Source organism: Fulmarus glacialis, unplaced genomic scaffold (genome assembly GCF_000690835.1).
Source record: "Fulmarus glacialis isolate BGI_N327 unplaced genomic scaffold, ASM69083v1 scaffold2894, whole genome shotgun sequence".
Lineage (NCBI taxonomy): Eukaryota > Metazoa > Chordata > Aves > Procellariiformes > Procellariidae > Fulmarus > Fulmarus glacialis.
This window is the reverse complement of record NW_009208488.1, coordinates 95582-110776: the sequence shown is the minus strand read 5'-3', so window position 1 is coordinate 110776 and position 15195 is coordinate 95582. Positions and strand designations below refer to the sequence as shown.

Sequence of the window (15195 nt, the reverse complement as noted above, 5' to 3'; positions counted from 1 at the left end):
AATGTTTTAGTGACACCTCTGAAACAACTCTCTTTTCAAACGAATTCTACCGGAATAAATCCCCGACCCTTGCTCATGCCCCATCCACAGCAAAGCTGAGTATCTTGAGGTTTGAAGATAACTGGAACCATTGATTATTTTTTTTTTCTGCTTTGGTTTTAGGAACTCCTTCATAGATATCCTTCGGGCTATCCTACTGTCCTTGGAAGTGCTCATCGAAGATCAGGAGCTTCAGATAAATGGCTTCATTCTAATTATAGATTGGAGCAACTTCTCCTTCAAGCAAGCCTCCAAGCTTACGCCGTCTATCCTCAAACTGGCCATTGAAGGGTTACAGGTAGGTGGAGGGTAACACCTGTACCTGCAACTTTTATTGCTGCAGACAGTGATTTTTGCCTCATCAGGCACTGGACAGGTGAAGGGTGGTGGGAGAAAATAATCCAGAATGCTTTAGTGTCCCATCCACTTGCAGCATAGATTGATTTTCAGACATTTCATTTTGACTGTCTTTCGCTTTTACTTCAGCTGCAAATCAATGTAACCAGTATGTGTATTACTTACTGCAGCATTAAGAAGGACAGATAGAGATCTGAGGTTTAATCCATCAGAGAATTCAGCGGGATTAAAATCCAGCAATGTCTGCCTTCTGGAGTGTGCAGTCCACACGCAAGCACATCTGTATGTGCAGGGAGGGTGGCAGGAGAAGAGAGCAGTTCCCTCAGCAGATGGAAGTGTGTTGTCATGTTCACGCTGATGCATTTGAGTCGGAGGGAAATGAGGAAGAGGGAGGACAGGCTCCCTGTCGTGCCCTCATTCTGACTGCCTTAATTCGTCACACAGGATCCTGTTACGTTACGGTTCGGACGGTTCAGGGGCTGCACATCCACTTGGTGCTTGCAAATAGATAGGAGCAAGCTAAAACCGCGTGCTATTATGGGGTTAGGTGGAAAGTGAGGACAAGTCGGCTGCGGCCTGATGAGGCAACCCAAGGATGAGGATAGGCTGTGGTGCTCAAAGAGGACTTCAGCTCTTTCCACTACAGTCTGAGCCCATCTCTGTTAGACCTGAGATGGATTTTTAGGTTTGAAGTAGTCTGACACAACCTTATTAATTGTGGGCATTTGGCAGAATCCAAGGACTATTTAGGTTGGAAGGACCTCTGGAGATCACCTTGTCCAACGCCCTGCTCAAAGCAGGGCTGACTTAATCTTAGACCAGGTTGCTCAAGGAGCACGTTTCATGCAGCTCCATATTTAAAAGGAGAGATTTTATAAGTCATTGTTTTCCCATTTTATTTTCAGTACTTTTCAGGCATCCTGCAGTCATAAATACCTCAGGAATAATCTTCCCTCGTGTGTGTGTATTTTAACTTTAACTCATGTACTAGAAAGAACAATTTGTTCAACTAATTTTTTGACTAACAAATTGTCTACAATTAGATCATGATTATCTCTATTTTATGTTATTATTCAAAAATGAGGTAGAAAAATCTGCCAGCAGTTTTAAGCCTGTGTTGCCCTTTGTGGGGAATTTGCATCTATTCTAACAAATTAGAAAGTCAAGCTGTGCAATTAGTCCCTAGGACAATACCTTATCTTCTCCTGCTGCTACTATCACTTCATCTGCCTTCTTTCACAGAATAACATTCTGTGGTTCAAAAAAACCCTCCAGTCAGAACGAAGAGAAAGCCAAGTGACATTCATAAGGAAATCAAATGCCAGCAAGGTGTCCTTGTGCCTGTCCAAATTTTGCACTTCCAACTCTCCAGTAAGAGGCCAGTCTGGCCTTCATCCCGTCTGATTTCTGGCCACAGGGCTGCCAGGTTGTCTGCCTACTGTGTGGGGATGAGGGGACATGTCCACCTTATGGCAGCTCCAGCTTTGAGTGGTGGAAAGGAAAGCTATTCCTTTCGAAGCCAGTTTCCCCTACTGTGCCTGTTCACAGGGTCTTCTTCGACATCCCCATTACCTAGAAGGAGCCCCCAGTTTATTTGCAGTTGTTGGCAATAGTATGTTTCTGGAAGTACCAAAGCCTGGAAGTACCAAAGCTGGTCTTATGATGGTGTCATTAGCCTGACATCCTGTGCTGGGCAATTTAAGGAGGCTGCCTTTCTCGTTGGTGGGTGGGCATTTCATTTCTCATGTAAAGTCACGTTACTGTCGTCTTCTCCACAATAAGTAGAAATATAACTGTCTCTCTAAAAAGTACAACTTGGGATAATGTGTCCCAGACTTTTCTAACCACTGGTGGGCTTGATGAATTGTAGGAGTTGTGAACGCTGCACTCTGATTTACCAGGTTTAGAAGCAAGTCATTCATGCTTGTTAAGCACATATTTAGCAAGCAATGTTGGGTGTTTTTTAGGGGTGGTTTTTTTTGGCTCTCATCATTGCTGTTGGAGTACCTTCACTAAGACTTTGTTCTATTATTATTTTAAAAGAACTACTGTTATCCTAATGTAAAATTTATGTAAAATATAGTTGAAATGCAGGCAAGACCTACATACAGAAAAAGAGGAGTCACAATATGAGCTGCATTGGAGGTCAGTGAAAGTGAAAAAGTCAGGTTCTACTCTCACGAGATGATGATGTCTGAAAAAAATCGAGATTGTTCTAGTTCCTTGTTATTTCTCACAGCTAAGGCATTGTGCATGTACAGATGCTCAGACAGGTAGATTACATGGCTATCTGAGTCCTCCTTTCTAAGAAGAGATTTTGGGTCATATTAAGTCCTATGTAAGTCTAGTGAAGTGGATGGAAGGAAAATAATTCTCTCTTAAAATTTCTGGTGGGGTTGAACACATATGTTCACATCTTGGTGTCTGAGCCAGGAACTTCTAGCCTCTCTCTCTGTAATAGTAATTCTAATGCCATAACTGAACCATTTTCCCATAACTTTGTTAAGCTCTCATCTGATTCAGTATCTTAGACCATTGCTTTCCGAAGTATAGAGCTGCTAAAAAATAAACAGTAGTGTATTTAATAATTTAAATTTATGCATTTGGTAATTTTTTTTCTAACTTTCAAATTGCTTTAAGCCAATTAATATATTGGTAGTTCATTTTTTTGCATTTGTATTAAATTTATGTTTTTCTTCAAATTGCTGCTGCAGTGCATTATCACTAAGTGCAGAGAACAAACATTACACAGGTGCATATGTTAATTCATCCTGTGTTGCAAGACCAACACTAGTCAAATCTAATAGAATTAGGTGCAGAGATTAACATGTTGCTATTATATAGGATGCTCAGTTCCAAATACTGTAAAGTCTGTAGAGGCTCAGGGAGATGAAGTATAAGTTACATCACCACATGGCTGAAAGCACATTTTGCTCAATACTACTCTTTGTTCTGTTTGGATTTCTGTATATATTGCATCACACAAGATATAGTTATTATAACTCAATAGGGGACCTCTCTTTCTCAGTTATTTAATGACCTAAAAGTAGCCTTACGACTCCATTTTAAACAACAGTTGTTCGGATGCTAAACAAGTATTTGTACAGTATGGCAATTCTCATCGTGCCACAGCAGCACAGGGACAAATGTGTTTTTAGTGCCTAAACCATCTCTGTTTAATGAGCTCTGCTCTTTTATCACAAAGCATACATTGCCACTGTATGCTTTGAGCTCATGCCATACTCCTTCCTAGACCTTACTGATCTTTTGAGTTTTAACACATTAAAGAGAAGATTGTCATATGGATGGAAAGGTGGGGAAAGAAATGTATATAAAACCAATCTATTTTGCCAATAACTTGATGAGTTTTGAGTTCTGATCCTTATTCTTTTAATGTGAACAGCTTTTCCCCTTCACAGGATATTTCTCCCCTCTGTTCTCTTCGTCTGTGAAGTTATACTCCTCTGTGTGCCACGCTGATCTTACAATTATCCTATGATGGTAGGCAAAATTTAATTGTGGCTTAAGTTAACCAGAGACTGATCTTTTGGCATTTTGCATAACAGTTTTGAAGCACCAGAGTCTAATGGCAAAGGTAAGAAACCCATGTTGCAATCATGAAGCAGGAAAAGCATGTTAAAAATGGTCACTTCTCAGTATGCAGGATGTTTGCTACTGACCACTGCATTTGAAGACCTCTAATAAACATGGGAGTTAGGGCTGAAGTGTAAGTGTTACAGTGAATATAGCCTGGGTGTCCAGTGAAACCCAGACTTTTCTTTTTTAATGCTGGTTGGTTTCTGCTCAGAGAATGTCGTTGCTTTGCCTCCAGACAGGACTTTTGATTTTAGGGTGCTCCTACCAACGAGTATTTTTTTCCGCTCTTTGATACTGCCTTATCCAACACCAGAGCTATCTACTGCAGTTTGTGTACATGCATGCACATACCAGTTTAGAAATTCCCCCAGCTAGTACTCTGAAATGCAGCAACTTTTCCAACAGCATCCAGAAATATTCCAAAATGTTCAAAACAGCACAAGGTGTGATCTTACCTGCCATTGCTTTTGTGAAAACAAAGCCGGAAGGCAACTGTCTACCAAGACCCAGCTGAGTAGCTTATGGCACAAATCAGCAAGCTGGATTCAAAACTGACCCGAAGATCAGGTTTGCACTCCAGCATGCCTAGTACTGCCTTACATAAAGGCTAACTTGCCCCAAGGCTGTCTGAAGGTACTGAAAGAAGTAGGGTGAATGGTTATATCCTGGCCATATTCATATTTTCTCTGATAATTCTGTAACATGCAATTGTACTCACATACGCGAGGACAGTGACTCTTAAAAAAAAGCCCTATTCCTACTTTGTGACAATGATGAATCACTGAAGGAGTGATCTTTAGGGTTCAAGAGGGCTTTGATTCAAATTTCACAATCATTGCAGCAAATAGCAGTAACAACAGGAAACAATCAAGATCAGCAAACAGGGATTTGTCCCCAGATTTTCATTGGTAATAGCCTGGCAGAAGTTATGCCCAACAATGTCCATTGGACATCCATTAAAGCTCTTTTATTTTTTTAAATTATCTTCAGTTTATCATCATCCAGTGAATTTGGAAACTAGTATTTCTGGAGGAGAGGGAAACGAAAGGAAATCAATGACGCTTGACTTAAGAACATCTTAATCAGATATTGGTACTGATAAAATTATTCTGAAAAAATTCTCCAAATAAGGGAAACTCGTATAAGCTTCTCTTAGAAAATTGTTTAAGGTACACTTGTCCAAAATAGCACCAAAGCTGAGATCAAGTCAGATAATCAAGATAAGTGGTTTGTTTGGACATTATTGGAGGCTATCCCACTTTGAAATCTGGAATGAAATACCACATTAGGGAAAACTCAGCCTGCTTAGAATTATGTGAAGCTTTTTTATCTTTAATATGAGCAATAGATTTAAATAAGTTAAAATAGATTTTTAAAAGTTAAATTTTTTTTTGGAAATTCCCTCCTACTGTAATTATGTGGGATTGAGAAACTTAATGTCAGTTAAATTATAGCAGCAGATTACTTGTCTCTTGACACTCTCTTATACAATCAAATATTTTTCCTGTTGTGTTTCAGAAGAAAGAGCTAAAATATAAAGTATACTCAAAATTCAAATTAGAATGTAGAGCTGGGAAAAAGTGTAGTCCAATATTATGGCAAAGGTGTAATTTGTTTGTTTATTTGCTTTTCCAAATCTTAATGAAAAATATGAGCTTTTAGAGCAGATAGAAGTTTGCCAGTGAAAAACATTTTTTTCTGGAACAATGCCATTTTTTTCAGAATGGAAGTATTACAGTGAAATATGTTTCCAAAATTCTCTGGGAAACTCTGGAAATATGTTTGTTTCAAAAATTTTCACCTGGAAAATCAAAATACTTAACATTCTGTTTCATTATGAGTGGTAAGAACCACTTGATTTCTTTCTTAATTGTCATCAGTTCTTGCTTTTTCAGAGTTGAAATCAAGCTGAGATAATGGAACAGTATTTCAGATCAGCATTACCTGGGTTAATGGATATGACCGAATCTTTGTAACGGTCAACCTGGGGATCTGAACAGAGCCAGGGCAGTCCTCACGCATCTGGAGACTTTGCCAAACCCTTTGCTCTGCAAGCTTGGTCTTTCCTTCACTGGCCCAGACCCTGGAGCAAGGAGCTGACTCTTGTCCCCTTGTTTAAACACGTTTATACTCTGAAACCCGATGTAGGTGTGATCTGTTTGACTTAAGTACTTCCAGTTGAACTCTTTACGAGTCATGTGAAGGATGCAGGCTATGAGATGCCTTACGTAGTGAGCATAAGATACTGCTAGTCTTTCTATAGAGTTTCTGAACATAATACCGCTGTTACTTGAAAGTTTAAAGTGAGTGAGAATCCACATCATAACACACTGAAGAACACTCTGAAAAGACTTGTTTTAGCTCAGGCTTTCTGTAGAAATCTGTAGTGCAGGGAGAAGTCTGTCTATGCTATAAATATCCCATGATGCTGTTATGTCTCATCAGGTATTATAACAGGTCGTATAACAGAAAGACAGAGCTCTCTGCCATTGCCTACTGAAGGCAGAACAGATCAAATCCTCAGTAATAGAAGCTAGGCAAGTAAAACCATATATAGGCACATGTATACATTGGCTTGGACAAGGACAAGTAAAAAAAACTTAGCACCTAGTGTTTATCTCTGGGACACTAAATGCAGACTCAAAAGTCACTTGTTCATTTACTCTGCTGTTCCTCAGTCTTTCAGGTTCAAAATCTCAAAGACAAAAATCAGCAGACAGCTGAGGCCAGTTGCTGGGGTAGTATAACTGGCTGGGGCTCTGTGCACATCTGCAGGGTAATGCTCATTTATGGCAGCTGAGTATCAGTCCTTCTTGCTCTTCTGCTGTTAGAAAAAAACCTACTTCAAGGCAGACTGTTTTTTCTTTTTTTATGTCCAGGATTTAAAGACTTGTAAAAAATTAAGTAAATGTTTAGATTTTGGATTTTGTGCAAAAGCCTTGTCATTATCTCTCTCAGGAGAGAGAAACTGAAGAAAAGAGGGTATTTAAGGCTGGGTTCTTGAGGATGGATAACTGCTTCTTTAGTAGTGGCCTACCAGAGGGCAGACAATTTCCTCAGAGTATAAAAACAGGATGTTCCTGTGTCATAATCGTAGTGTGTTGATATGTCCAAAAGGCATGTTGTAGCTTCCCAAATTAGAGGCCCTGCTAATAACTCTACAAGTCCTGCTAATAACTCAAGCTTATGTTCATAGAGACAAGAGTATCTGTATAAACATGGTTTTACCTACAGAGGGGGACTAATATAATCTGAGAAGAGAATAGAGAACTCCTCCCAGTAAGAATTATTTAACTGTTTCTGAAAAGAGGCAGCTTCAAGATCTAATGATATTCAGAGTCTGGAAAATAGCTACAGGTCACAATTTAGCAGATGCTATAAGATGCAATGGGCTTTCCTGAATATCTGTAGCAAAAAGCTTTCTTGATTTCAAATCCACTGTTTGCATGAGATGTAAGTTTGCATATTCACACAGATATTTGGATGAAACCATTTCCAATATATGTACATAAAAAGCATACCATTTTTCCATTAAATGCTGTCTCAAAAGTTCCCAAATTTGTTCTCTAGTTATTTTTTTCCTCAATATTAGAATGTGCTTCATGTTAGAGACCTTTGCTGAACTGCTGAACATAAAGTCACAGCTAATGATGAGCACTTAGTATCCATTGAAAGAAGGTCAGTTTGAATCATTCCAGAAACACTCATGCTATCTGTCTCCAACAGCTGTTGTGATATGTAGAGTGAGTACTCTCTGAGCTGTCGGTGAGGGTGCCTTTGAAATATTAGGAGACGAGAAAAGGGATTGACTCATTATACATAAAATAAAGGTAGATAAACAGACTTTGCTCTCTGCAAGAGAAGGCCTATGCTCATTGTGTGTCTATCATCTCTAGGGAGTTGACTGGAACAAGGAAAAAGAAAAACCTAGTAGGCTGTAGACTCACATTTGTCACTTGAAAATTGGAATTAACTGCTTAGTAGAAGTGATCAGCCCAGCCATGTTTGCCAGTTGGAGGCTTTGGGGCTTTTGGCTGTGAGTAAAGGATGAGCTGCAATGTGGACAGCCTGAGAGGCTGGATATGTTAAGTGGAAAGTCTTTTTTTAATGCCAGTTATTACATTTTAGTAAAGGTCTCATTGAGTTGCCAATAAGAGTTAGACAGGAAGCAAATACTCTTTCAGCCCTGCCAAGGAAACAGGAAAGTTTATTGCAGTAAGTCTGGTTAGAACAGAAAGCAGCTGTTTCTTACTGGTAGACAATAAAACAGCAGCTAGAGCTAACACCAGTCATGCTCGAACCTTCCCACCAACATAGGCATAAGTAGCTCATGTTGTACCTTGAACCTTTTTTCCTCTTCTAAAATGTGAATGTGGCCAAATGCACTTGCATTAATTTACATTATCCCTGTCCTCATTAATTTCACAGAACTTCAGGAGTGGTGCATCTGTAACAACTGTTTAACTGCTTTCACAACCCCAAAAGCCTTTTCCTTTTTAGCGTGGAAACTGAGTGAAAGCTTCCTGAAGAGAGTGTTTGCTACAGATACCCTCTTACGATGAGAAATATATGAAGCAATTGCACAAATATAAAAAGGATTGCATATACAAGACTAGACCAGAAAGGTACAGGAGTAGTGACATTTCAGCGAGAGCTACATGACAATAGAGGTGGAACGGGTACTATTGTGTTTGAGACGTAGGGTGGCGATGGAGGTACATGTGGGTAGGGAGATGGAGGAAGTCAGAGCAAGAGGAGGAGTGACGATATGACTGTACGCTGTGATATGTGGCATGGATTATCCCCTGAGCACAGGTAGATAAGGACTTGTCACTCTCTAGGAGAGGACTTATGCTGGAGCCTCAGTAACAACTGCGGGACTGAAATCCGTGTCCCCTGGGAAAACAGCTATGGCAGTGTAGGATCAGTTGTCCCCTTACACCTCCGGCTCACAGTCCCCTTTTTAGCACATGCCTTCAAGGATGTGCTGCATCCTTGGGCCCATGGGTCCCTGACTGCTGCCGTGCAAGAGCCAGCAGCTCGGCTCACACAGCTGTGGGGAGGGCTCGCGCCAGGACTTTGTGTTCACACTATACACTCTGCCGCTCTAGGCAAGGTAATAATTTCTGGTGCAAGTTTTTAACACAGAGCTGCAGAGAGTAACATTTTAAAATTTTGCAGAAAGGCAATGATTTTGAGAAACGTTTGCCTGCTTGTTGTTTGACTCCTGTTATATGCAAAAAAAGAGGACTTTTCTACTACACATAAAAAATCTCTTTAAAGCCTCGTCTATTATTATTATCTCCTTCTAAACAAAGCAGCTTATAAATTCCTCATAATTTGCATAGTCATACGTATTTGTATGGTCATATGTGTGCGGTGAATATAGTCAAAAGAGACTGCAATGTTACCAGTAAGTTTGAGGTGAAGTCCTAACTGATGTGAATGGAACTTTTGCCATTGATGGAGGCTGTAATTCCACCCCGGTTACACCTTGGCAGTAAGTGATTTTCCATTTCATAAGAGTTTTCCAGGCTTGCAGAAAAAGTCCCTCAACATCAGGCACTTCTTGGAAATGTTGCACATCAATTAGAACTTTTTGTCTAGTGATCTTGAAACACTCAGTTTCGTTCTCAAACATTTTTATGCCTCTTCTTAACTGTGTAGAGATTAACACTTGAAACAAGCATTCTTGAATAGCAGGGATTCCTTGATGCAAAAATGTCAACCAGAAACATCTCAAATGTCACAATCTTCCAAGGAAAGATGAAAACATTGAGTGAAAAGTTCACTGAGACTCCCAACTTCCTTCTCCCCTCCTTTCTACCCCTTGCCTCCCTCTAAACTTTGATTTTGACAAATGGACATTTTCAGAGGAAAAAAGCATTTCAGTGGAAATTCCTTCAGTAGCTGTACTGCCCTGTAATTCAAACCTTCCTACGATTCTTTCAGGATGCCTTTTGCATCCCTGTCTGCTAGACACATATTAGACCATTTGAATGTGCATTCTGCTTTTCATTCTGAGCACACTCCCACTATTTCAAACTATTTGCTGAAGAACCAGTTTAAAGCATGGCCAAAGTGTAATAAAAATGATTTCCATTTCAGAGGGGACTTTTTGATCAACTCCAATCTACATGCAATGAAAATGCAGCTAAGAAAAAGCATAGCTAACACAAATACAATTACAATGCAAATATTCTTCAAATAGCAGATACATTTAGAATGTCATCAAATTGACAGTTTTTCAGAAGAAAGGCAGAAGTATGAATATATATGTGATGAGCAAAATACTTGATCGCTGTTTAAGGATTACTGAGGATAACAGCAGAACTTTTAATAAACTGAAAATATAATTGAAGCTTGCCTAGGCTTATAGGGTAATATAAATCTTATTCTTCTATTTTCCAAGGGAATTTAGAAGCAGCTTTGAATTAGTAAAATTGTTCTCAGAAGCACATGTGCTCAATGTCTAGAAGAGATGGTTTCTCGTGGGTTGGTGGGAATGCTCACATGAACAGACATCTGCAGTAGTTATAAAGTGTCCTCCTCTAACTTCTGTGTGAAGTTTCATGAAAAGTCCCACTGGCAATCCTAACTTTATTTGGCTTCATTAATAAACACAGAGAACCTGAAATTAAAATTTTCTCAGGAAATAACATCTCCTCAGTATAGCTCAGACAACGTTAACCTCCTTATGATGGTCCTTTCCTTTATCATATCATTTGATATCACTTATCAAACTTATTGCTAAGTGTGAGGAAAGCTGTGAGGGGACAGTCCTAAAGAGATAAGGATTCCCGAATATGTATTGCAACTGAAATTAATTAATTGGTACAGATAAAGCTTCGGACTTAATTAAGCAATGTGAGTGGGCTTTCTGCTAACGTTGGAGACAATATCTATACTAACTCTCTCTGAAAAAAAAAGTTAATCATCTTACTATGAAAAAAAATTAACCCTCCGTATTTTCAGACAAGTTCCAAATATTTTTTATCAGAAAGAGAACATTTGCACTCAAAACCAACCGGGCAAACCTCAGGTTCTGTTGCTGGCCACTCTCTTTGCTTAAGACGAGTCAATGATCACTGCAGCATGGAGACTGTCTGTAGTCATTTGGCATCATGTGTAGAAGACCCACTTGGACAACCAGACTGGCAGAGGACTAAGGAAGCAGAAAACAGCCAAGCTGCAGTCCCAGTCAGATACTGGATCAGAACTTCTGCAATTAAGCTTTTTTATGAAAAGTCAACATTTTCTAGAGGCAGCGCACAACTTTTCAAACAGAAATAAATAAATAGTTTGGCGTGAAGAGCTGCCTCTTGTTGAAACTGAGAGAAACTCAGTTTCTCTGTGAGATTCTAGCTTAAGTTTATAGTGTATCACCCCACATATTCCTACCCAGTCCCTGCCATGGATATGTGGGTTCAAGGTGTCTTTTAGTCTCAAGGCGCCTTTTAGTCATCTGATAGCAATTTCTGCTCAAAGCAGAACTACTGCAAATACTAGATCAGTACTGTCATGGCCATCAAGCTGGCCATTATCTAGCTTTTTCCACTTCCTAACCTCCCTGCTCTTTCTCTACCTTTGATATTGCTTTCTCCTCTAAATATTAGAAGATAAATAAAGCTGTGAGGTAAACCAGGTGTGCAAGGTGTGCATTTTGTGGTGCCGGGCCCACATGGCTAACAGCATTAGGTATTCAAACACACCAAATATAATTAACTATTCAAGAAATTTCCCCCCTCCAATTTGTTATACATGCCCGAGTGAATGTTAATGGGGTCACAGAGCTCTTTGAACTGCTGCTGACAGAACAATAAAGAGTTCCTGTGGTTTTCAAGAAACAGCACAGTATAATTTTGCTTGCTTTGCAAGGGCATTTCTTAATGATATCATTATACCCTCTAAACTCCTAGTCCACTCTCAGAAACTCACAACACTTCAAATGACAAGTTACCTTCTCTTCTCCCTGGGAGAATTGAATCTCAATTATAATTTATAATGTGTTACTTACTCAGTGAATATTCTTTTCCTGTGCCTCTGAGAGGTGCCAGCTATGGTATTTTAATGAAGCACCCCTGTTTTATAGCCTCTCTCCTCTAAAACTGGAACAACAGCATTTAAAGGGCTAGACATCTTATCCAGCTTGCTGAGTAACGAAGGCAAATAAATTCCTTTTGAACTGTCTTAAAAGACAATGAAAATAACTTAAATTTGTCTCTGTTCCAGAGATAACTTATGCCTGAACAGTATTGCCAGAGAACAGATAAATAACCTTACTAGCAAATTCCTGCCATCTGTAATAAAATTCATTCAAATATTTGAAGTATTTTACTTTGACTGCTTACACCATTTTGAGGTTGTTTGTTTTGCAAAGATATTCTAGGCAAATTAACTCAGGAATGTTTGTTAAACTAACAAAATAAGTAAATGTTACTATTAGCTTGAGTAAATTTATTTGGTATCTAACTCTAAGGATTGCCCAGCTTTGTGTGTGTATAGGAAGAAAACAAAAAGCATCCCCTTTGTGGTAGTGCATTCCTTTTCTTTGAGGCTAATGCAAAAAGTACATCTGTAAGATTCCACATTTAGACCAAAAGAAAAAAAGATCAAGAAATAATCTTGCATGCTTACAGGAGATTTTGCAAATTAGTCCTCTTTGATGATTTTTTTTTAAATTAGAAATTTTACAAAGTACAAATTCTGTAATAATATCAGAATGTGATTCTCAGAAATTTGCTTTTAACAGCAGAGTGCTTTGTTGGGCATGCACATTGTTGAAAATCAATACCTGACTTAAACATACCTCCGTGCAGTTAGTTGTCAGGCTGCAGATTTCCCTCAGCAGCAGTATCTCAGATACTGGCTCTCTGCAAATTGCCCTGGGCCAGTCAGTAAGTATCTATGCCACTGACATGAACAGGGGCAAGCGATCAAGAATTTCAGCACAGTGAATCCCCAAATATGTCACCAGCACTTCCAACATGACTGTGGTAACCACAGGCAAAAATCGACTTCTCCCCCATTTTGTGTATTTGGGAGGTTGTATCCAAGCCCAGAGAGCAACTTCATGCCACCTCTCCCCAGACCCTGGAGGCTGTGTTTTCAAGGCAGGCCTCTTTGAATCTGGGCTGGTTGGCACACTGAAAGAAGATGTGAAATAACTCTTGGCAGGAACATTTCACTAAAGATGAAACATTTGTTGATTTTTGTGTGTAGTGCATCCTTTTGAGAAACCTGCCACCTTAGTAGGGACAGCCTTGGAAGATGTGACACAGGTGAAGATTTTGAACCCTTCTTATTTCTTTGCCATTCAACTATGGTCATATGTGAGGCAGACCTTGCATCCTTTAAACATTTCAAAATACTGTTTGTACATGCTAAATACAGCAAACCACTAACTTTAAAATGATTTATCTTTTTCTTTTTATCTATCTACCTTTATTCTCCTTCGGTCATGAGCTCACTTTTCCCCCTGCATTTCTCCAATCGCTAATGCACAGCAGAGCTTCACGAGCTGAAGTATTGTTACACTGCCATGACGGGAAGTTTTATGAAGCAGAACAGCTAGTGCCATATCTTTTTCTTTCTTTTTTGTTCTGTGGTTTTTTTTTTTTTTTGTTCAGCATCAGAATTATGTGAATGAGCTCAGCAGCAACACATCAAGCATTGATAAGCTTCCTGTCAGGAGGTAGTACTGGAAGGATATTTGCACTAGTTTGCTTTGCTAAATACATCAGAAAACATGCCGTTTCACTTTTTCTTTTGTTGTCACATCTCCCACATTCTTGCTGTTCTGCCCTTTCTCAGATAATTTCTGCCTGAACTTCAACGTACTGTCTCTTTGGAGATTTTCTATCTATAGTAAGGAAAGCTCAGATGGTATTTAATACTCTTACTATCTTTAAAAGCTTTAAAAATGGTGTAATGTGTGAAGGGGTAGAAGGGGTGGTCATTTTTTCATACTATACACTTTTCCAGGACTTGTGCACTATCAGCACATGCTGAGATGCTGTAGGAATGCAAGAGAAGTAGTGTTCCAAAAAACCCGTTCATTTTCACCCTGCAGCAAAAGATAAAATAAAAATGGGCACAAATTAAATAAAACTGGAGTGGGCCTTTAAAATACAACTGTCTGTATATTTTCATGTCCTGGGGTTGCAGGCAGGGGAGCAATAAACGAATTGGGTCTTGTGAAACCATAGCAATTCCAAGAGGGGGGTGACCCCCCCAGAAACCCAGTTGTTGCTGGTGTGTTTAAAATCTAGATCCAGCAGAAGCAAATCTTTGAACCAGAATTCATGGCAAACCCCCTCTCTCTGGGCTTGATGTTAACAGCAGGGCTGTAATAACTGAAGTCTGGAAACTATTGCTCTGAAAAACTAAAGGAGCAGAGGGCTGATACTTTGCCACTGTCACTAGTGGCACCTGTTACTAGTCACTAGTACAAGGACGAGGAGGTAGCGAATGAAGCTACTAGGAACAAGGTTTGGAACAAACAAAAGGAGGCAGCTCTTCCTGCAGCGCGCTGTAGACCTGAAAGTCCTTGTCTCAGAGGATATGTGGATGCCACATGACTTCAGGAGACACTGGACAGGTTAATGCAAGAGAAATCCAGCAAGGGTGACTAAGGAGACAGGAATCACATCTGACTCTAAAAGCTGAGAATAACTGAAGGCTGAGAGCGTGTTGGGTGAAGACACGCTTACCCGTTCCTCCTCTTCCCTCGGCAGCTGTGTAGGGCAGCTGGTCTAGAGAGGATACAGGGCCAGATGGGTCTTTGGTCTGGCTTACATGGCTGCCTTCTGCTCCAGAAACGGCAAAAATTGCATCTGTCCTTCAAGTACTGCCTAGTCATGGTAACAGTTATAAAACATTTGTTTCCAAGAGTCCAAAGACACTAAGCAGAAGTGGTCCTAAATTTTCCCCTGGGAAGCAACCGATGTCAGGACGATGGACTGTGGTCATGGCTCAGGAGCAGCCTTTGGCACTGCGGGACTCGGCTCTCCTCTTGTCAGTGCAACTCAGTGGCGTCAGGATGTGCATTACTGCTTTATCCTGAAATACATGAAAACAGATTAGTATTGACCCCTGTGTATATTGATCAAACACATCAAATAGAAGCTACAGTTTGCTCAGTCAGTGGCTCTGTTAGTGATGTTACTGGCACGGCAGCGTATACCTTTTTCCTTCAAACAT

At 39.8% G+C, this 15195-nt stretch overlaps 1 protein-coding gene across 1 annotated transcript in view; it reads left to right on the top strand.

Moving 5' to 3' along the window:
- Positions 1-15195, top strand: part of CLVS1 (clavesin 1) — a 93355-nt gene that overhangs the window by 27430 nt on the left and 50730 nt on the right. Inside the window, exon 2 of the mRNA XM_009576485.1 lies at positions 163-337. Within this exon, the coding sequence (XP_009574780.1) occupies positions 163-337 (175 nt within the window). The remainder of the gene's footprint in view (positions 1-162; positions 338-15195) is intronic.